This window comes from Bufo bufo, chromosome 5, assembly GCF_905171765.1.
Source record: "Bufo bufo chromosome 5, aBufBuf1.1, whole genome shotgun sequence".
In the NCBI taxonomy this organism is placed as follows: domain Eukaryota; kingdom Metazoa; phylum Chordata; class Amphibia; order Anura; family Bufonidae; genus Bufo; species Bufo bufo.
In genome coordinates this window covers 1,229,485-1,251,744 of record NC_053393.1, presented here as the reverse complement: position 1 = coordinate 1,251,744, position 22,260 = coordinate 1,229,485, and the positions used below count along the sequence as shown (strand labels likewise).

The window sequence follows — 22,260 nt, the reverse complement described above, 5'->3', positions numbered from 1 at the left end:
TCACTCAACCAGAGAGTTGTATTGTATTTGCAGCTACCATCTTAGGGCACGATTCCCCGGAGCCTCCCTACTACTGTATTCGCAGCCACCATCTTAGGGCGCGATTCCCCAAATCCTCCCTACTGCTGTATTCGCAGCCAGAGCCCCTCTACTACTGTATTTGCAGCCACCATCTGAGGGCACGATTCCCTGGAGCCTCCCTACTTGTCGCTATTCGAACCCGTGACCAGCCACATCCCAGGCGGTAGCCCTGCTTACTTGGCTACCGTCCTCTCTGGACATTCCTCCCTGAAGCCTATTATGTAACCTCAGTCTTGCCAAGCCTTGCTCATCACCTTTGATTCCCCACACCTGGTACTTCCCTATATAAGTCCAGCCCCTTGCACTCCAGTTTGCTGATTATTGAGCTCCTGAGCCTTGATCAAGCGTCTCCTCATCTGCTGCTCTTGCTACTGCTGGAAGTCCACTGCTGACCAGGAATTGCCTACCGACTACTCTTCTGCTTTGTCCCTACCTACTGAACTGCTACCACCGTTGCCATCCGGATTGTCTGACCACGCTTACTGCCGCCTTCCCTGACCCACCGCCTGCCTACCGACTACGCCTCTGCGAGACTTCCTGCACCTACTACCTGCCTGCAGTCCTTGCCACTGGGCTCCACTCCTACCTCCAGCCAGCGGTCCTCTGACTCAGGTGAGCCTGTAGGACTGTTACACTACTACAGTATTCGCAGCCACCATCTTAGGGCACGATTCCCCGGAGCCTCCCTACTACTGTATTCGCAGCCACCATCTGAGGGCCCGATTCCCTGGAGCCTCCCTACTACTGTATTTGCAGCCACCATCTGAGGGCCCGATTCCCCGGAGCCCCTCTACTGCTGTATTCGCAGCCAGAGCCCCTCTACTACTGTATTTGCAGCCACCATCTTAGGGCACGATTCTCCAGAGCCTCCCTACTACTGTATTCTCAGCCACCATCTTAGGGCACGATTCCCGGAGCCTCCCTACTACAGTATTCTCAGCCACCATCTTAGGGCACGATTCTCCAGAGCCTCCCTACTACTGTATTCGCAGCCACCGTCTTAGGGCACGATTCCCCGGAGCCTCCCGACTACTGTATTCTCAGCCACCATCTTAGGGTACGATTCCCCGGAGCCTCCCTACTACTGTATTCTCAGCCACCATCTTAGGGCACGATTCCCGGAGCCTCCCTACTACAGTATTCTCAGCCACCATCTTAGGGCACGATTCTCCAGAGCCTCCCTACTACTGTATTCTCAGCCACCATCTTAGGGCACGATTCTCCAGAGCCTCCCTACTACAGTATTCTCAGCCACCATCTTAGGGCACGATTCTCCAGAGCCTCCCTACTACTGTATTCGCAGCCACCGTCTTAGGGCACGATTCCCCGGAGCCTCTCTACTACTGTATTCTCAGCCACCATCTTAGGGCACGATTCCCCGGAGCCTCCCTACTACTGTATTCTCAGCCACCATCTTAGGGCACGATTCCCGGAGCCTCCCTACTACAGTATTCTCAGCCACCATCTTAGGGCACGATTCTCCAGAGCCTCCCTACTACTGTATTCTCAGCCACCATCTTAGGGCACGATTCTCCAGAGCCTCCCTACTACTGTATTCTCAGCCACCATCTTAGGGCACGATTCCCCGGAGCCTCCCTACTACTGTATTCTCAGCCACCATCTTAGGGCACGATTCCCCGGAGCCTCCCTACTACTGTATTCTCAGCCACCATCTTAGGGCACGATTCCCCGGAGCCTCCCTACTACTGTATTCGCAGCCACCATCTTAGGGCACGATTCCCCGGAGCCTCCCTACTACTGTATTCTCAGCCACCATCTGAGGGCATGATTCCCAGGAGCCTCCCTACTACTGTATTCTCAGCCACCATCTTAGGGCCCGATTCCCCGGAGCCTCTCTACTGTTGTATTCGCAGCCACCATCTTAGGGCCCGATTGCCCGGAGCCTCTCTACTGTTGTATTCGCAGCCACCATCTTAGGGCACGATTCCCCGGAGCCTCTCTACTGCTGTATTTGCAGCCACCATCTGAGGGCCCGATTCCCCGGAGCCTCCCTACTACTGTATTCACAGCCACCATCTTAGGGCCCGATTCCCCGGAGCCCCTCTACTGCTGTATTCGCAGCCACCATCTGAGGGCCCGATTCCCCGGAGCCTCCCTACTGCTGTATTTGCAGCCACCATCTGAGGGCATGATTCCCAGGAGCCTCCCTACTGCTGTATTCTCAGCCACCATCTCAGGGCCCGATTCCCCGGAGCCTCCCTACTGCTGTATTCTCAGCCACCATCTTAGGGCACGATTCCCCGGAGCCTCCCTACTACTGTATTTGCAGCCACCATCTGAGGGCACGATTCCCCGGAGCCTCCCTACTGCTGTATTTGCAGCCACCATCTTAGGGCCCGATTCCCCGGAGCCTCCCTACTGCTGTATTCGCAGCCACCATCTTAGGGCCCGATTCCCCGGAGCCTCCCTACTGCTGTATTCGCAGCCACCATCTTAGGGCACGATTCCCCGGAGCCTCCCTACTACTGTATTTGCAGCCACCATCTTAGGGCCAGATTCCCCGGAGCCTCCCTACTGCTGTATTTGCAGCCACCATCTGAGGGCACGATTCCCCGGAGCCTCATTACTACTGTATTCGCAGCCACCATCTGAGGGCCTGATTCCCCGGGGCCCCTCTACTACTGTATTCGCAGCCACCATCTTAGGGCACGATTCCCCGGAGCCTCCCTACTACTGTATTTGCAGCCACCATCTGAGGGCCCGATTCCCCGGAGCCTCATTACTACTGTATTCGCAGCCACCATCTGAGGGCCTGATTCCCCGGGGCCCCTCTACTACTGTATTCGCAGCCACCATCTTAGGGCACGATTCCCCGGAGCCTCCCTACTACTGTATTTGCAGCCACCATCTTAGGGCACGATTCCCCGGAGCCTCCCTATTACTGTATTCGCAGCCACCATCTGAAGGCCTGATTCCCTGGGGCCCCTCTACTGCTGTATTCGCAGCCACCATCTTAGGGCCCGATTCCCCGGAGCCCCTCTACTGCTGTATTCTTAGCCACTATCTTAGGGCATGATTCCCCGGAGCCTCCCTACTACAGTATTCGCAGCCATTATCTGAGGGCCCGATTCCCCGGAGCCCCTCTACTGCTGTATTCGCAGCCACCATCTTAGGGCCCGATTCCCTGGGGCCCCTCTACTGCTGTATTCCCAGCCACCATCCCAGGGTATGAGTCACTGATAATGTCCTGTCTCCTTGCAGGACCCTTCGTCTCGATGCTCCACCTGAAAGCCTCTCCTTCTGCAGCAGTCCAGGTGAGGAGCTGCTGCTGCTGGTGGGGATTCATGGGCACATTTGCCGGATCGGCCTGATGAAGTTGCTGCCTCATCCATACAAGCTGAAGGTAAGAAATGTCCTGGAAGAGTAACATGAAGCCGTATGCTGACCTGTCACCTGGACTTGTGTCTGCGAGGAATAAAGTGCACACGGCCCATAGCACTGGAGACATCCACCCTCCGGCCACCGTGCACGCCATCATCACACAGTGCAGATCCTCCGACCAGTGTAGAACGTCCACCTGCTCCTCTCCTGTGTGGCTACCAGTGCCACCTGCTTATACTGGACATGTGGATGAAGGTCTCACCTCTCATGTCTCTTAGGTAATGTGCCTGGAGTCTCCCCCTGATGCTTCTGATCCCACCATTCCTGCCCAGTCCAATCTGACATATGGTTGTACAGAGGACATGAAGAGGCGCACACAACCCTGCAGCCTCCCGCACAGGTAACCACTAAACGCTCCACTCACTTTCTCTTATTTCTAGTGTTTTCGCAGAAGATTTAGTAGATTTTAGAATTCTCCAGGAAACAGAGGATGCATGACTACCAGATCTTCAAGAGCGGCCGCTCCTGCACACCTGAGCCGCAGTGCCCACACCTGAGCCGCAGTGCCCACACCTGAGCCATAAGCTATACAGACCCATAAACTACACCTGAGCCGCAGTGCTCACACCTGAGCCGGAGTGCCCACACCTGAGCCGCAGTCTACACCTGAGCCGCAGTGCCCAAACCTGAGCCGCAGTGCCCACACCTGAGCCGCAGTGCCCACACCTGAGCCGCAGTGCCCACACCTGAGCCGCAGTGCCCACACCTGAGCCGCAGTCTACACCTGAGCCGCAGTGCCCACACCTGAGCCGCAGTGCCCACACCTGAGCCGCAGTGCCCACACCTGAGCCCCAGTGCCCACACCTGAGCCCCAGTGCCCACACCTGAGCCCCAGTGCCCACACCTGAGCCGCAGTGCGCACACCTGAGCCATAAGCTATACAGACCCATAAACTACACCTGAGCCGCAGTGCCCACACCTGAGCCGGAGTGCCCACACCTGAGCCGCAGTCTACACCTGAGCCGGAGTGCCCACACCTGAGCCGCAGTCTACACCTGAGCCGCAGTCTACACCTGAGCCGCAGTGCCCACACCTGAGCCGCAGTGCCCACACCTGAGCCCCAGTGCCCACACCTGAGCCGCAGTGCCCACACCTGAGCCGCAGTGCCCACACCTGAGCCGCAGTGCCCACACCTGAGCCCCAGTGCCCACACCTGAGCCGCAGTTCCCACACCTGAGCCGCAGTGCCCACACCTGAGCCGCAGTGCCCACACCTGAGCCCCAGTGCCCACACCTGAGCCCCAGTGCCCACACGTGAGCCGGAGTGCCCACACGTGAGCCGGAGTGCCCACACCTGAGCCGCAGTGCGCACACCTGAGCCGCAGTGCCCACACCTGAGCCGCAGTGCCCACACCTGAGCCGCAGTGCCCACACCTGAGCCGCAGTGCCCACACCTGAGCCGCAGTGCCCACACCTGAGCCCCAGTGCCCACACCTGAGCCGCAGTTCCCACACCTGAGCCGCTGCGGTAACATATGCTAAAATAGATATTTTTAGATGAAAACCTGGCAGTTCCACTTTAACAGATGTAGAATCCAGCTAATCAGCCGCGCTGTGCATGGCCGGGTATTAGGACTACTACCCCAGCAGCTCACAGGCTCCTCACTTTTTATTTCAGGACCGCAGGGGACGGTTTCTATGATTCTGTGGAGAAAACTAAACAAAATAAAACAGTACAAGAAGCAGGAGGAGGGTGCGGGAGACCGGGGCAGGGAGCCGACGCCTCGGCCATGTCTCAGGAGTGTGGGATACTAAGCTCCAGGGACCAGGAGCTTCACCTCATCCAGATGGGAAAACTGAGATCCCGAAAAAGGACGAAGAACAACAAAGAGACCAATCGGGAAGCCATGGAGAAATATCTCCAGATCATCTATGAGGAGAAACCGAGCTATAGAGTGAGTGCAGGGAAAACGGCGAGATTACCCTATAGATGATATAGGGGAGGTCAGGGATACAGGATACTATATAGATCATATAGAGGAGGTCAGGGATACAGGACACTATATAGATCATATAGGGGAGGTATAGCGAAAGGATCAGGGATACAGGACACTATATAGATCATATGACCCCCTTTTTCTTCAGAGCCAAGTGAACTTCTGTTTCTGTGGGTGCCTGCTGGTCAGTCAGTGCCTGGTCCTGGTTCTGGCTAGTGTCTGCTGGTCAGTCAGTGCCTGGTCCTGGTTCTAGCTAGTGCCTGCCGGTCAGTCAGTGTCTGGTCCTGGTTCTAGCTAGTGCCTGCTGGTCAGTCAGTGCCTGGTCCTAGTTCTAGCTAGTGTCTGCTGGTCAGTCAGTGTCTGGTCCTGGTTCTGGCTGGTGCCTGCTGGTCAGTCAGTGTCTGGTCCTGGTTCTGGCTAGTGCCTGCTGGTCAGTCAGTGCCTGGTCCTGGTTCCAGCTGGTGCCTGCCGGTCAGTCAGTGCCTGGTCCTGGTTCTAGCTAGTGCCTGCTGGTCAGTCAGTGCCTGGTCCTAGTTCTAGCTAGTGTCTGCTGGTCAGTCAGTGTCTGGTCCTGGTTCTGGCTAGTGCCTGCTGGTCAGTCAGTGCCTGGTCCTCGTTCTAGCTAGTGCCTGCTGGTCAGTGAGTGCCTGGTCCTGGTTCTAGCTAGTGCCTGCCGGTCAGTCAGTGCCTGGTCCTGGTTCTAGCTAGTGCCTGCTGGTCAGTCAGTGTCTGGTCCTGGTTCTGGCTGGTGCCTGCTGGTCAGTCAGTGCCTGGTCCTGGTTCTGGCTAGTGCCTGCCGGTCAGTCAGTGCCTGGTCCTGGTTCTAGCTGGTGCCTGCTGGTCAGTCAGTGCCTGGTCCTGGTTCTGGCTGGTGCCTGCTGGTCAGTCAGTGTCTGGTCCTGGTTCTGGCTAGTGCCTGCTGGTCAGTCAGTGCCTGGTCCTGGTTCCAGCTGGTGCCTGCCGGTCAGTCAGTGCCTGGTCCTGGTTCTAGCTAGTGCCTGCTGGTCAGTCAGTGCCTGGTCCTAGTTCTAGCTAGTGTCTGCTGGTCAGTCAGTGTCTGGTCCTGGTTCTGGCTAGTGCCTGCTGGTCAGTCAGTGCCTGGTCCTGGTTCTAGCTAGTGCCTGCTGGTCAGTCAGTGTCTGGTCCTGGTTCTGGCTGGTGCCTGCTGGTCAGTCAGTGCCTGGTCCTGGTTCTGGCTAGTGCCTGCCGGTCAGTCAGTGCCTGGTCCTGGTTCTAGCTGGTGCCTGCTGGTCAGTCAGTGCCTGGTCCTGGTTCTAGCTAGTGCCTGCTGGTCAGTCAGTGCCTGGTCCTGGTTCTGGCTAGTGCCTGCCGGTCAGTCAGTGCCTGGTCCTGGTTCTAGCTAGTGCCTGCTGGTCAGTCAGTGCCTGGTCCTGGTTCTAGCTGGTGTCTGCTGATCAGTCAGTGCCTGGTCCTGGTTCTAGCTGGTGCCTGCTGGTCAGTCAGTGCCTGGTCCTGGTTCTAGCTAGTGTCTGCTGGTCAGTCAGTGCCTGGTCCTGGTTCTAGCTAGTGCCTGCTGGTCAGTCAGTGCCTGGTCCTGGTTCTAGCTAGTGCCTGCTGGTCAGTCAGTGCCTGGTCCTGGTTCTGGCTAGTGCCTGCTGGTCAGTCAGTGCCTGGTCCTGGTTCTAGCTAGTGCCTGCTGGTCAGTCAGTGCCTGGTCCTGGTTCTAGCTAGTGCCTGCTGGTCAGTCAGTGCCTGGTCCTGGTTCTAGCTAGTGCCTGCTGGTCAGTCAGTGCCTGGTCCTGGTTCTGGCTAGTGCCTGCTGGTCAGTCAGTGCCTGGTCCTGGTTCTGGCTAGTGCCTGCTGGTCAGTCAGTGCCTGGTCCTGGTTCCAGCTGGTGCCTGCTGGTCAGTCAGTGCCTGGTCCTCGTTCTGGCTAGTGCCTGCCGGTCAGTCAGTGCCTGGTCCTGGTTCTAGCTAGTGCCTGCCGGTCAGTCAGTGCCTGGTCCTGGTTCTATCTGGTGTCTGCCGGTCAGTCAGTGCCTGGTCCTGGTTCTGGCTAGTGCCTGCTGGTCAGTCAGTGCCTGGTCCTGGTTCCAGCTGGTGCCTGCTGGTCAGTCAGTGCCTGGTCCTGGTTCTAGCTGGTGCCTGCTGGTCAGTCAGTGCCTGGTCCTCGTTCTGGCTAGTGCCTGCTGGTCAGTCAGTGCCTGGTCCTCGTTCTGGCTAGTGTCTGCTGGTCAGTCAGTGCCTGGTACTGGTTCTGGCTAGTGCCTGCTGGTCAGTCAGTGCCTGGTCCTGGTTCTAGCTGGTGCCTGCTGGTCAGTCAGTGCCTGGTCCTGGTTCTAGCTAGTGCCTGCTGGTCAGTCAGTGCCTGGTCCTGGTTCTAGCTAGTGCCTGCTGGTCAGTCAGTGCCTGGTCCTGGTTCTGGCTAGTGCCTGCCGGTCAGTCAGTGTCTGGTCCTGGTTCTAGCTGGTGCCTGCTGGTCAGTCAGTGCCTGGTCCTGGTTCTAGCTAGTGCCTGCTGGTCAGTCAGTGTCTGGTCCTGGTTCTAGCTAGTGCCTGCCGGTCAGTCAGTGCCTGGTCCTGGTTCTAGCTAGTGCCTGCTGGTCAGTCAGTGCATGGTCCTGGTTCTAGCTGGTGTCTGCTGATCAGTCAGTGCCTGGTCCTGGTTCTAGCTGGTGCCTGCTGGTCAGTCAGTGCCTGGTCCTGGTTCTAGCTAGTGCCTGCTGCTCAGTCAGTGCCTGGTCCTGGTTCTAGCTGGTGCCTGCTGGTCAGTCAGTGCATGGTCCTGGTTCTAGCTAGTGTCTGCCGGTCAGTCAGTGCCTGGTCCTAGTTCTAGCTGGTGCCTGCCGGTCAGTCAGTGCCTGGTCCTAGTTCTAGCTGGTGCCTGCTGGTCAGTCAGTGCCTGGTCCTGGTTCTAGCTGGTGCCTGCTGGTCAGTCAGTGCCTGGTCCTGGTTCTAGCTGGTGCCTGCTGGTCAGTCAGTGCATGGTCCTGGTTCTAGCTAGTGCCTGCTGGTCAGTCAGTGCATGGTCCTGGTTCTAGCTAGTGCCTGCCGGTCAGTCAGTGCCTGGTCCTAGTTCTAGCTGGTGCCTGCCGGTCAGTCAGTGCCTGGTCCTGGTTCTAGCTGGTGCCTGCTGGTCAGTCAGTGCCTGGTCCTGGTTCTAGCTAGTGCCTGCTGGTCAGTCAGTGCCTGGTCCTGGTTCTAGCTAGTGCCTGCTGGTCAGTCAGTGCCTGGTCCTGGTTCTAGCTAGTGCCTGCTGGTCAGTCAGTGCCTGGTCCTGGTTCTAGCTGGTGCCTGCTGGTCAGTCAGTGCCTGGTCCTGGTTCTAGCTAGTGCCTGCTGGTCAGTCAGTGCCTGGTCCTGGTTCTAGCTAGTGCCTGCTGGTCAGTCAGTGCATGGTCCTGGTTCTAGCTAGTGCCTGCTGGTCAGTCAGTGCCTGGTCCTAGTTCTAGCTAGTGTCTGCCGGTCAGTCAGTGCCTGGTCCTGGTTTTAGCTAGTGCCTGCTGGTCAGTCAGTGCCTGGTCCTGGTTCTGGCTAGTGCCTGCTGGACAGTCAGTGCCTGGTCCTGGTTCTAGCTAGTGCCTGCTGGTCAGTCAGTGCCTGGTCCTCGTTCTGGCTAGTGCCTGCTGGTCAGTCAGTGCCTGGTCCTGGTTCTAGCTTGTGTCTGCTGGTCAGTCAGTGCCTGGTCCTGGTTCTAGCTGGTGCCTGCTGGTCAGTCAGTGCCTTTGTCCTGGTTCTAGCTAGTGCCTGCTGGTCAGTCAGTGCCTGGTCCTGGTTCTGGCTAGTGCCTGCTGGTCAGTCAGTGCCTGGTCCTGGTTCTAGCTGGTGTCTGCTGGTCAATCAGTGCCTGGTCCTGGTTCTAGCTGGTGCCTGCTGGTCAGTCAGTGCCTGGTCCTCGTTCTAGCTGGTGCCTGCTGGTCAGTCAGTGCCTGGTCCTGGTTCTGGCTAGTGCCTGCTGGTCAGTCAGTGCCTGGTCCTGGTTCTAGCTAGTGCCTGCCGGTCAGTCAGTGCCTGGTCCTGGTTCTAGCTGGTGTCTGCCGGTCAGTCAGTGCCTGGTCCTGGTTCTAGCTAGTGCCTGCCGGTCAGTCAGTGTCTGGTCCTGGTTCTAGCTAGTGCCTGCTGGTCAGTCAGTGCCTGGTTCTGATTTTAGCTGGTGTCTGCCGGTCAGTCAGTGCCTGGTCCTGGTTCTGGCTAGTGCCTGCTGGTCAGTCAGTGCCTGGTCCTGGTTCTGGCTAGTGCCTGCTGGTCAGTCAGTGCCTGGTCCTGGTTCCAGCTGGTGCCTGCTGGTCAGTCAGTGCCTGGTCCTCGTTCTAGCTAGTGCCTGCCGGTCAGTCAGTGCCTGGTCCTGGTTCTAGCTAGTGCCTGCCGGTCAGTCAGTGCCTGGTCCTGGTTCTATCTGGTGTCTGCCGGTCAGTCAGTGCCTGGTCCTTGTTCTGGCTAGTGCCTGCTGGTCAGTCAGTGCCTGGTCCTGGTTCTAGCTGGTGCCTGCTGGTCAGTCAGTGTCTGGTCCTGGTTCTAGCTGGTGCCTGCTGGTCAGTCAGTGCCTGGTCCTGGTTCTAGCTGGTGCCTGCTGGTCAGTCAGTGCCTGGTCCTGGTTCTATCTGGTGCCTGCCGGTCAGTCAGTGCCTGGTCCTCGTTCTGGCTAGTGTCTGCTGGTCATTCGATGCCTGGTCCTGGTTCTGGCTAGTGCCTGCTGGTCAGTCAGTGCCTGGTCCTGGTTCTAGCTAGTGCCTGCTGGTCAGTCAGTGTCTGGTCCTGGGTCTGGCTAGTGCCTGCTGGTCAGTCAGTGTCTGGTCCTGGTTCTAGCTAGTGCCTGCTGGTCAGTCAGTGCCTGGTCCTGGTTCTAGCTAGTGCCTGCCGGTCAGTCAGTGCCTGGTCCTGGTTCTAGCTAGTGCCTGCTGGTCAGTCAGTGCCTGGTCCTGGTTCTAGCTAGTGCCTGCTGGTCAGTCAGTGCCTGGTCCTGGTTCTAGCTTGTGTCTGCTGGTCAGTCAGTGCCTGGTCCTGGTTCTAGCTGGTGCCTGCTGGTCAGTCAGTGCCTGGTCCTGGTTCTAGCTGGTGCCTGCTGGTCAGTCAGTGCCTGGTCCTGGTTCTAGCTAGTGCCTGCCGGTCAGTGAGTGCCTGGTCCTGGTTCTAGCTAGTGCCTGCTGGTCAGTCAGTGCCTGGTCCTGGTTCTGGCTAGTGCCTGCTGGTCAGTCAGTGCCTGGTCCTGGTTCTAGCTAGTGCCTGCTGGTCAGTCAGTGCCTGGTCCTCGTTCTGGCTAGTGTCTGCTGGTCATTCGATGCCTGGTCCTGGTTCTAGCTGGTGCCTGCTGGTCAGTCAGTGTCTGGTCCTGGTTCTAGCTAGTGCCTGCTGGTCAGTCAGTGCCTGGTCCTGGTTCTAGCTAGTGCCTGCCGGTCAGTCAGTGCCTGGTCCTGGTTCTAGCTAGTGCCTGCTGGTCAGTCAGTGCCTGGTCCTGGTTCTAGCTAGTGCCTGCTGGTCAGTCAGTGCCTGGTCCTGGTTCTAGCTGGTGCCTGCTGGTCAGTCAGTGCCTGGTCCTGGTTCTGGCTAGTGCCTGCTGGTCAGTCAGTGCCTGGTCCTGGTTCTAGCTGGTGCCTGCTGGTCAGTCAGTGCCTGGTCCTGGTTCTGGCTAGTGCCTGCTGGTCAGTCAGTGCCTGGTCCTGGTTCTAGCTGGTGCCTGCTGGTCAGTCAGTGCCTGGTCCTGGTTCTGGCTAGTGCCTGCCGGTCAGTTAGTGCCTGGTCCTGGTTCTGGCTAGTGCCTGCCGGCCAGTCAGTGCCTGGTCCTGGTTCTAGCTAGTGCCTGTCGGTCAGTCAGTGCCTGGTCCTGGTTCTAGCTAGTGCCTGTCGGTCAGTCAGTGCCTGGTCCTGGTTCTAGCTAGTGCCTGCTGGTCAGTCAGTGCCTGGTCCTGGTTCTAGCTAGTGCCTGCTGGTCAGTCAGTGCCTGGTCCTGGTTCTAGCTGGTGCCTGCTGGTCAGTCAGTGCCTGGTCCTGGTTCTAGCTAGTGCCTGCTGGTCAGTCAGTGCCTGGTCCTGGTTCCAGCTAGTGCCTGCTGGTCAGTCAGTGCCTGGTCCTGGTTCTAGCTAGTGCCTGCTGGTCAGTCAGTGCCTGGTCCTGGTTCTGGCTAGTGCCTGCTGGTCAGTCAGTGCCTGGTCCTGGTTCTAGCTAGTGCCTGCTGGTCAGTCAGTGCCTGGTCCTGGTTCTGGCTAGTGCCTGCTGGTCAGTCAGTGCCTGGTCCTGGTTCTAGCTGGTGCCTGCTGGTCAGTCAGTGTCTGGTCCTGGTTCTGGCTAGTGCCTGTCGGTCAGTGAGTGCCTGGTCCTGGTTCTGGCTAGTGCCTGCTGGTCAGTCAGTGCCTGGTCCTGGTTCTGGCTAGTGCCTGCCGGTCAGTCAGTGCCTGGTCCTGGTTCTAGCTAGTGCCTGTCGGTCAGTGAGTGCCTGGTCCTGGTTCTGGCTAGTGTCTGCTGGTCAGTCAGTGCCTGGTCCTGGTTCTGGCTAGTGCCTGCTGGTCAGTCAGTGCCTGGTCCTGGTTCTAGCTAGTGCCTGCTGGTCAGTCAGTGCCTGGTCCTGGTTCCAGCTAGTGCCTGCTGGTCAGTCAGTGCCTGGTCCTGGTTCTGGCAAGTGCCTGCTGGTCAGTCAGTGCCTGGTCCTGGTTCTAGCTGGTGTCTGCTGGTCAGTCAGTGCCTGGTCCTGGTTCTAGCTGGTGCCTGCTGGTCAGTCAGTGCCTGGTCCTGGTTCTAGCTGGTGCCTGCTGGTCAGTCAGTGCCTGGTCCTGAATCCAGCTGGGGCATGCATGGTCAGTCAGTGCCTGGTCCTGGTTCTAGCTAATGCCTGCTGGTCAGTCAGTGCCTGGTCCTGGTTCTAGCTAGTGCCTGCCGGTCAGTCAGTGCCTGGTCCTGGTTCTATCTGGTGTCTGCCGGTCAGTCAGTGCCTGGTCCTGGTTCTGGCTAGTGCCTGCTGGTCAGTCAGTGCCTGGTCCTGGTTCCAGCTGGTGCCTGCTGGTCAGTCAGTGCCTGGTCCTGGTTCTAGCTGGTGCCTGCTGGTCAGTCAGTGCCTGGTCCTCGTTCTGGCTAGTGCCTGCTGGTCAGTCAGTGCCTGGTCCTCGTTCTGGCTAGTGTCTGCTGGTCAGTCAGTGCCTGGTCCTGGTTCTGGCTAGTGCCTGCCGGTCAGTCAGTGTCTGGTCCTGGTTCTAGCTGGTGCCTGCTGGTCAGTCAGTGCCTGGTCCTGGTTCTAGCTAGTGCCTGCTGGTCAGTCAGTGCCTGGTCCTGGTTCTAGCTAGTGCCTGCTGGTCAGTCAGTGCCTGGTCCTGGTTCTAGCTAGTGCCTGCTGGTCAGTCAGTGCCTGGTCCTGGTTCTGGCTAGTGCCTGCCGGTCAGTCAGTGTCTGGTCCTGGTTCTAGCTGGTGCCTGCTGGTCAGTCAGTGCCTGGTCCTGGTTCTAGCTAGTGCCTGCTGGTCAGTCAGTGCCTGGTCCTGGTTCTAGCTAGTGCCTGCTGGTCAGTCAGTGCCTGGTCCTGGTTCTAGCTAGTGCCTGCTGGTCAGTCAGTGCCTGGTCCTGGTTCTAGCTGGTGTCTGCTGATCAGTCAGTGCCTGGTCCTGGTTCTAGCTGGTGCCTGCTGGTCAGTCAGTGCCTGGTCCTGGTTCTAGCTAGTGCCTGCTGCTCAGTCAGTGCCTGGTCCTGGTTCTAGCTGGTGCCTGCTGGTCAGTCAGTGCATGGTCCTGGTTCTAGCTAGTGTCTGCCGGTCAGTCAGTGCCTGGTCCTAGTTCTAGCTGGTGCCTGCCGGTCAGTCAGTGCCTGGTCCTAGTTCTAGCTGGTGCCTGCTGGTCAGTCAGTGCCTGGTCCTGGTTCTAGCTAGTGCCTGCTGGTCAGTCAGTGCCTGGTCCTGGTTCTAGCTAGTGCCTGCTGGTTAGTCAGTGCCTGGTCCTGGTTCTAGCTAGTGCCTGCTGGTCAGTCAGTGCCTGGTCCTGGTTCTAGCTGGTGTCTGCTGATCAGTCAGTGCCTGGTCCTGGTTCTAGCTGGTGCCTGCTGGTCAGTCAGTGCCTGGTCCTGGTTCTAGCTAGTGCCTGCTGCTCAGTCAGTGCCTGGTCCTGGTTCTAGCTGGTGCCTGCTGGTCAGTCAGTGCATGGTCCTGGTTCTAGCTAGTGTCTGCCGGTCAGTCAGTGCCTGGTCCTAGTTCTAGCTGGTGCCTGCCGGTCAGTCAGTGCCTGGTCCTAGTTCTAGCTGGTGCCTGCTGGTCAGTCAGTGCCTGGTCCTGGTTCTGGCTAGTGCCTGCCGGTCAGTCAGTGTCTGGTCCTGGTTCTAGCTGGTGCCTGCTGGTCAGTCAGTGCCTGGTCCTGGTTCTAGCTAGTGCCTGCTGGTCAGTCAGTGCCTGGTCCTGGTTCTAGCTAGTGCCTGCTGGTCAGTCAGTGCCTGGTCCTGGTTCTAGCTAGTGCCTGCTGGTCAGTCAGTGCCTGGTCCTGGTTCTAGCTAGTGCCTGCTGCTCAGTCAGTGCCTGGTCCTGGTTCTAGCTGGTGCCTGCTGGTCAGTCAGTGCATGGTCCTGGTTCTAGCTAGTGTCTGCCGGTCAGTCAGTGCCTGGTCCTAGTTCTAGCTGGTGCCTGCCGGTCAGTCAGTGCCTGGTCCTAGTTCTAGCTAGTGCCTGCTGGTCAGTCAGTGCATGGTCCTGGTTCTAGCTGGTGTCTGCTGATCAGTCAGTGCCTGGTCCTGGTTCTAGCTGGTGCCTGCTGGTCAGTCAGTGCCTGGTCCTGGTTCTAGCTAGTGCCTGCTGCTCAGTCAGTGCCTGGTCCTGGTTCTAGCTGGTGCCTGCTGGTCAGTCAGTGCATGGTCCTGGTTCTAGCTAGTGTCTGCCGGTCAGTCAGTGCCTGGTCCTAGTTCTAGCTGGTGCCTGCCGGTCAGTCAGTGCCTGGTCCTAGTTCTAGCTGGTGCCTGCTGGTCAGTCAGTGCCTGGTCCTGGTTCTAGCTGGTGCCTGCTGGTCAGTCAGTGCCTGGTCCTGGTTCTAGCTGGTGCCTGCTGGTCAGTCAGTGCATGGTCCTGGTTCTAGCTAGTGTCTGCCGGTCAGTCAGTGCCTGGTCCTGGTTCTAGCTAGTGCCTGCCGGTCAGTCAGTGCCTGGTCCTAGTTCTAGCTGGTGCCTGCCGGTCAGTCAGTGCCTGGTCCTGGTTCTAGCTGGTGCCTGCTGGTCAGTCAGTGCCTGGTCCTGGTTCTGGCTAGTGCCTGCTGGTCAGTCAGTGCCTGGTCCTGGTTCTAGCTGGTGCCTGCTGGTCAGTCAGTGCCTGGTCCTGGTTCTAGCTAGTGCCTGCTGGTCAGTCAGTGCCTGGTCCTGGTTCTAGCTAGTGCCTGCTGGTCAGTCAGTGCCTGGTCCTGGTTCTAGCTGGTGCCTGCTGGTCAGTCAGTGCCTGGTCCTGGTTCTAGCTAGTGTCTGCCGGTCAGTCAGTGCATGGTCCTGGTTCTAGCTAGTGCCTGCTGGTCAGTCAGTGCCTGGTCCTGGTTCTAGCTAGTGCCTGCTGGTCAGTCAGTGCCTGGTCCTGGTTCTAGCTGGTGCCTGCTGGTCAGTCAGTGCCTGGTCCTGGTTCTAGCTAGTGCCTGCTGGTCAGTCAGTGCCTGGTCCTAGTTCTAGCTAGTGTCTGCTGGTCAGTCAGTGCCTGGTCCTGGTTCTAGCTAGTGCCTGCTGGTCAGTCAGTGCCTGGTCCTGGTTCTAGCTAGTGCCTGCTGGTCAGTCAGTGCCTGGTCCTGGTTCTGGCTAGTGCCTGCTGGTCAGTCAGTGCATGGTCCTGGTTCTAGCTAGTGCCTGCTGGTCAGTCAGTGCCTGGTCCTAGTTCTAGCTAGTGTCTGCTGGTCAGTCAGTGCCTGGTCCTGGTTCTAGCTAGTGCCTGCTGGACAGTCAGTGCCTGGTCCTGGTTCTAGCTAGTGCCTGCTGGTCAGTCAGTGCCTGGTCCTCGTTCTGGCTAGTGCCTGCTGGTCAGTCAGTGCCTGGTCCTGGTTCTAGCTTGTGTCTGCTGGTCAGTCAGTGCCTGGTCCTGGTTCTAGCTGGTGCCTGCTGGTCAGTCAGTGCCTGGTCCTGGTTCTAGCTAGTGCCTGCTGGTCAGTCAGTGCCTGGTCCTGGTTCTGGCTAGTGCCTGCTGGTCAGTCAGTGCCTGGTCCTGGTTCTAGCTGGTGTCTGCTGGTCAATCAGTGCCTGGTCCTGGTTCTAGCTGGTGCCTGCTGGTCAGTCAGTGCCTGGTCCTCGTTCTAGCTGGTGCCTGCTGGTCAGTCAGTGCCTGGTCCTGGTTCTGGCTAGTGCCTGCTGGTCAGTCAGTGCCTGGTCCTGGTTCTAGCTAGTGCCTGCTGGTCAGTCAGTGCCTGGTCCTGGTTCTAGCTAGTGCCTGCTGGTCAGTCAGTGCCTGGTCCTGGTTCTAGCTGGTGCCTGCTGGTCAGTCAGTGCCTGGTCCTGGTTCTAGCTAGTGCCTGCTGGTCAGTCAGTGCCTGGTCCTGGTTCTAGCTAGTGCCTGCCGGTCAGTCAGTGCCTGGTCCTGGTTCTAGCTAGTGCCTGCTGGTCAGTCAGTGTCTGGTCCTGGTTCTAGCTAGTGCCTGCTGGTCAGTCAGTGCCTGGTCCTGGTTCTGGCTAGTGTCTGCCGGTCAGTCAGTGCCTGGTCCTGGTTCTAGCTAGTGCCTGCCGGTCAGTCAGTGTCTGGTCCTGGTTCTAGCTAGTGCCTGCTGGTCAGTCAGTGCCTGGTTCTGATTTTAGCTGGTGTCTGCCGGTCAGTCAGTGCCTGGTCCTGGTTCTGGCTAGTGCCTGCTGGTCAGTCAGTGCCTGGTCCTGGTTCTGGCTAGTGCCTGCTGGTCAGTCAGTGCCTGGTCCTGGTTCCAGCTGGTGCCTGCTGGTCAGTCAGTGCCTGGTCCTCGTTCTGGCTAGTGCCTGCCGGTCAGTCAGTGCCTGGTCCTGGTTCTATCTGGTGTCTGCCGGTCAGTCAGTGCCTGGTCCTTGTTCTGGCTAGTGCCTGCTGGTCAGTCAGTGCCTGGTCCTGGTTCTAGCTGGTGCCTGCTGGTCAGTCAGTGCCTGGTCCTGGTTCTAGCTGGTGCCTGCTGGTCAGTCAGTGCCTGGTCCTGGTTCTATCTGGTGCCTGCTGGTCAGTCAGTGCCTGGTCCTCGTTCTGGCTAGTGCCTGCTGGTCAGTCAGTGCCTGGTCCTGGTTCTAGCTGGTGCCTGCTGGTCAGTCAGTGCCTGGTCCTGGTTCTAGCTAGTGCCTGCTGGTCAGTCAGTGCCTGGTCCTGGTTCTAGCTAGTGCCTGCTGGTCAGTCAGTGCCTGGTCCTGGTTCTGGCTAGTGCCTGCCGGTCAGTCAGTGTCTGGTCCTGGTTCTAGCTAGTGCCTGCTGGTCAGTCAGTGCCTGGTCCTGGTTCTAGCTGGTGCCTGCTGGTCAGTCAGTGCCTGGTCCTGGTTCTGGCTAGTGCCTGCCGGTCAGTTAGTGCCTGGTCCTGGTTCTGGCTAGTGCCTGCTGGCCAGTCAGTGCCTGGTCCTGGTTCTAGCTAGTGCCTGTCGGTCAGTCAGTGCCTGGTCCTGGTTCTAGCTAGTGCCTGCTGGTCAGTCAGTGCCTGGTCCTGGTTCTAGCTAGTGCCTGTCGGTCAGTCAGTGCCTGGTCCTGGTTCTAGCTAGTGCCTGCTGGTCAGTCAGTGCCTGGTCCTGGTTCTAGCTAGTGCCTGCTGGTCAGTCAGTGCCTGGTCCTGGTTCTAGCTGGTGCCTGCTGGTCAGTCAGTGCCTGGTCCTGGTTCCAGCTAGTGCCTGCTGGTCAGTCAGTGCCTGGTCCTGGTTCTGGCTAGTGCCTGCTGGTCAGTCAGTGCCTGGTCCTGGTTCTGGCTAGTGCCTGCTGGTCAGTCAGTGCCTGGCCCTGGTTCTAGCTAGTGCCTGTCGGTCAGTGAGTGCCTGGTCCTGGTTCTGGCTAGTGTCTGCTGGTCAGTCAGTGCCTGGTCCTGGTTCTGGCTAGTGCCTGCTGGTCAGTCAGTGCCTGGTCCTGGTTCTAGCTAGTGCCTGCTGGTCAGTCAGTGCCTGGTCCTGGTTCTAGCTGGTGTCTGCTGGTCAGTCAGTGCCTGGTCCTGGTTCTAGCTAGTGCCTGCTGGTCAGTCAGTGCCTGGTCCTGGTTCTAGCTAGTGCCTGCTGGTCAGTCAGTGTCTGGTCCTGGGTCTGGCTAGTGCCTGCTGGTCAGTCAGTGCCTGGTCCTGGTTCCAGCTGGGTCATGCATGGTCAGTCAGTGCCTGGTCCTGGTTCTAGCTAGTGCCTGCCGGTCAGTCAGTGCCTGGTCCTGGTTCTAGCTAGTGCCTGCTGGTCAGTCAGTGCCTGGTCCTGGTTCTGGCTTGTGCCTGCCGGTCAGTCAGTGCCTGGTCCTGGTTCTGGCTTGTGCCTGCCGGTCAGTCAGTGCCTGGTCCTGGTTCTAGCTAGTGCCTGCTGGTCAGTCAGTGCCTGGTCCTGGTTCTAGCTGGTGCCTGCTGGTCAGTCAGTGCCTGGTCCTGGTTCTGGCTTGTGCCTGCCGGTCAGTCAGTGCCTGGTCCTGGTTCTGGCTTGTGCCTGCCGGTCAGTCAGTGCCTGGTCCTGGTTCTAGCTAGTGCCTGCTGGTCAGTCAGTGCCTGGTCCTGGTTCTAGCTGGTGCCTGCCGGTCAGTCAGTGCCTGGTCCTGGTTCTAGCTAGTGCCTGCTGGTCAGTCAGTGCCTGGTCCTGGTTCTAACTAGTGCCTGCTGGTCAGTCAGTGCCTGGTCCTGGTTCTAGCTGGTGCCTGCTGGTCAGTCAGTGCCTGGTCCTGGTTCTAGCTGGTGCCTGCTGGTCAGTCAGTGCCTGGTCCTGAATCCAGCTGGGGCATGCATGGTCAGTCAGTGCCTGGTCCTGGTTCTAGCTAGTGCCTGCTGGTCAGTCAGTGCCTGGTCCTGGTTCTAGCTGGTGCCTGCTGGTCAGTCAGTGCCTGGTCCTGAATCCAGCTGGGGCATGCATGGTCAGTCAGTGTCTGGTCCTGGTTCTAGCTGGTGCCTGCTGGTCAGTCAGTGTCTGGTCCTGGGTCTGGCTAGTGCCTGCTGGTCAGTCAGTGCCTGGTCCTGGTTCTAGCTGGTGCCTGCTGGTCAGTCAGTGCCTGGTCCTGGTTCTAGCTGGTGTCTGCTGGTCAGTCAGTGCCTGATCCTGGTTCTAGCTAGTGCCTGCTGGTCAGTCAGTGCCTGGTCCTGGTTCTAGCTAATGCCTGCTGGTCAGTCAGTGCCTGGTCCTGGTCCTAGCTAGTGCCTGCTGTTCAGTCAGTGCCTGGTCCTGGTTCTAGCTGGTGCCTGCTGGTCAGTCAGTGCCTGGTCCTGGTTCTAGCTGGTGCCTGCTGGTCAGTCAGTGCCTGGTCCTGAATCCAGCTGGGGCATGCATGGTCAGTCAGCGCCTCCTTTATAGGAGATTCTCAGCCTCCTCATCAGCTTTAGCTGATCTTTAGTTTATATCTTGTAGATTCCTGAACAGGATGATTTTGATGCAGAAGATCTGCTGATGGCCTCAGGGATTCAAGAGCCAAAAATAATTCCATTCTTTCCGTTGGAGAGCAATCGAGGATTCTTCACGGATTCAGCATTAGGATTCTCAATTGATTCCTTACCCAAACCTCTCCAGGTAGGTGATTTGGGAAAAATGATCTCTTCTTCTCTGTGCAGGGTCCGGTCACATGTAGTGTACACGCTGTTAAATCTGCAGTAGTTGCTCTGGATTTTATTGCTGCAGGTTTTGGTCTTATTCGTTCCATGTGCCATTATCTGTAAACTCCACTAAACCGTAACCCCAACCATGGGGGTGAATCTTCCAGCGCAGGCGTTATATATAACATACCGCCTGTACGCTGCACATTCTTGAGATTATCTGGTCACATACAGCAAGACCAAAAGTTTGGACCCACCTTCTCATTCAAAGCGTTTTCTTTATTTTCATGACTATGAAGGCATCAAATCTATGAATTAACACATGTGGAATTATATACATAACAAACAAGTGTGAAACAACTGACAATATGTCATATTCTAGGTTCTTCAAAGTAGCCACCTTTTGCTTTGATTACTGCTTTGCACACTCTTGGCATTCTCTTGATGAGCTTCAAGAGGTAGTCCCCTGAAATGGTCTTCACTTCACAGGTGTGCCCTGTCAGGTTTAATAAGTGGGATTTCTTGCCTTATAAATGGGGTTGGGACCATCAGTGGCGTTGAGGAGAAGTCAGGTGGATACACAGCTGATAGTCCTACTGAATAGACTGTTAGAATTTGTATTATGGCAAGAAAAAAGCAGCTAAGTAAAGAAAAACGAGTGGCCATCATTACTTTAAGAAATTAAGGTCAGTCAGTCAGCCGAAAAATTGGGAAAACTTTGAAAGTAAGGGCTATTTGACCATGAAGGAGAGTGATGGGGTGCTGCGCCAGATGACCTGGCCTCCACAGTCACCGGACCTGAACCCAATCGAGATGGTTTGGGGTGAGCTGGACCGCAGAGTGAAGGCAAAAGGGCCAACAAGTGCTAAGCATCTCTGGGAACTCCTTCAAGACTGTTGGAAGACCATTTCAGGGGACTACCTCTTGAAGCTCATCAAGAGAATGCCAAGAGTGTGCAAAGCAGTAATCAAAGCAAAAGGTGGCTACTTTGAAGAACCTAGAATATGACATATTGTCAGTTGTTTCACACTTGTTTGTTATGTATATAATTCCACATGTGTTAATTCATAGTTTTGATGCCTTCATAGTCATGAAAATAAAGAAAACTCTTTGAATGAGAAGGGGTGTCCAAACTTTTGGTCTGTACTGTACATGTGAGGAGTGCTCTGACAACTGCCTGTGTCGTAAAATCTGGTGTCAACATTTCACATATTGTAGTTTCATGGGGCAGTTTCCAAGGCCGTCCACCTGAAAGCTGTCAGTGGCTCCGGCGTCTCAGGACACTGGTGTCGGGGTTCTTCTCTTCAGGGATGGAGCTTCGTGCAGGACATATCAGAGAACTACGTTGCCCTGTCCTCCCACCGCATCTCCATAGTCTTCTATACGGATGGGTGGACGCCATGACACCTGCTGATGACACTGGTGTTGGGGTTCTTCTCTGCAGGGATGGAGAGGTAATGACGTTTCACTCTTCTTTTCTAGGCTTCGTTTTTGGCTTCCGGAGTCTTTCCAAACTCTGCTCTTCTCCAGATGCTTTGGCCGATGAAGATTGGGGAGAACCTGAGACCAAAGAAAAGAAAAAATGAGCAGAAGATGAAAGTGAGTTCTGTCCTGTATGTGGATGATGTGTGTGATGATACGGGGCCGTCCATGCAGAGTGTAGAGAACTGGTAGTTACAGATGTACAGTGCATTGAGAAAGTCTTCACCCCCTTTAACTGTCCTCACATCTTGTTCCCTCTCTCCTTGTGCCCTCAGTCTTCCCATAATGTGGTCAGAAATTTACTAATTTACTGAGAGGGGAAAATGAACACCTTACATGGACATAAGTCTTCAGCCCCTTTACTCAGGACATATGTTTTCAGTTCCTTTGCTCATGACATAATTCTTCAGCCCCTTTACTTCCTTCCTGCTTAGAGTCCTGTACTGGTTCTTAGGGAGTGTGCGGACGTGTCTCTCCTCCCTTGTGAGGCAGCAGGTGCACGCCCTCTATCTCCCCAGCCTGTGGCTGGATTGCAGGAAGTATTTAAAGGCGCTTCCTGCCTCAGGAGATGCCTGAGCAATCTTGGTCATTAGCTTGTCTAGTTCCTTGTGTGAAGATGTTTGGAAGTTTCTGCTTTACTCTATACCGGACCCGGCTTCTCGATTAAACAGACTTTGCTTGATTGCCACCTGCTCCTGACCTTGAACTTCGATTGCGGACTTTGCTTCATGGCTGCCTGTCCTGACTTCGGACTTCCTGACCACATCTTTTTCCTAGGTGCTTTGCACTGGTATCTCTGACCCCCCTGGTCAGCTTCCACTGGTCCAGGGACTGCTCTGGAGTGGTACCTGGTGACTACCCTAATGGCCCAATCCTATCCTCCCCATCAGAGGCTCTAGTGAAGACCAGGTAGTTACTTAGTCACGCCCCTCCAGGGTATAGCCGGTCAGTGGCGCAGTGGGTCCACACCCGCTTGCATAACAGTTTTGTTCAGGCGATAGTCCTTCTAATCAGAACCCTCCAAGTCTCACCGAATGGTACCAGGAGATGGCTCAGCAAGGGGAATGTCAGGATCCCATTTTGTCCTATCTACGCAATGTGAACGTGCGCCTTAATGACCTGACGTCCACCAACCCTGCAGCGCCTAATCTGGCACCTGCTCCGCCGACTCCCTATGTGCCAGGATCAAGCCCCCGTCTGTCAGCTCCGCCACACTTTCATGGAGACCCTAAACAGTGCAGAGGGTTCATTAATCAGTGCACTCTGTACTTTGAACTGTTGCCGCATCAGTTCATCTCTGACCAAGCCAAGTTCACTTTTTTAATGTCACCCATTACAGGAGAGGCCCTGGCCTGGATCAACCCACTCTGGGAGAGGAGTGACCCGGTCGTTATGGATCTACAGGCCTTACTAGAAGCCTTCTGGTGTTTGACGAGCCAAGACGCACCACCTCAGCCGCTTCTTCTATACTGCAGCTGAGCAAGGAAGTCCATTGGGCCAGTACACAGTACAGTTCTGGACCCTTGCCTCTGAATTGGCTGCGTTCTGGGAGGGTTGTCCCCTCTACCCTGGATGACCTTATTTCCCTGGTCACCCGGATTGATTTGCGCTTCCAGGAATGTTCTAAGGAGGTAGCACGTGAGAGAAGACCGAATCATCCAGTGTCCTCTTCCCAGCGGTCTTCAGTCCCTCAGCCAGAACCCATGGAGGTTGACCGGGTTGGGCTGACTGAACAAGAACGTGATCACCGTTGTACAAGGGGACTTTGCTTCTACTGTGGGGGTGCTGAAC

General features: G+C 56.9%; 1 protein-coding gene across 1 annotated transcript in view; it reads left to right on the top strand.

Moving 5' to 3' along the window:
• Window positions 1-22,260, top strand: part of WDR97 (WD repeat domain 97) — a 197,163-nt gene that overhangs the window by 85,029 nt on the left and 89,874 nt on the right. The window contains exons 7-11 of the mRNA XM_040432345.1: window positions 3,304-3,445; window positions 3,702-3,823; window positions 5,100-5,376; window positions 18,806-18,964; window positions 20,470-20,586. Of these exons, the coding sequence (XP_040288279.1) occupies window positions 3,304-3,445; window positions 3,702-3,823; window positions 5,100-5,376; window positions 18,806-18,964; window positions 20,470-20,586 (817 nt within the window). The remainder of the gene's footprint in view (window positions 1-3,303; window positions 3,446-3,701; window positions 3,824-5,099; window positions 5,377-18,805; window positions 18,965-20,469; window positions 20,587-22,260) is intronic.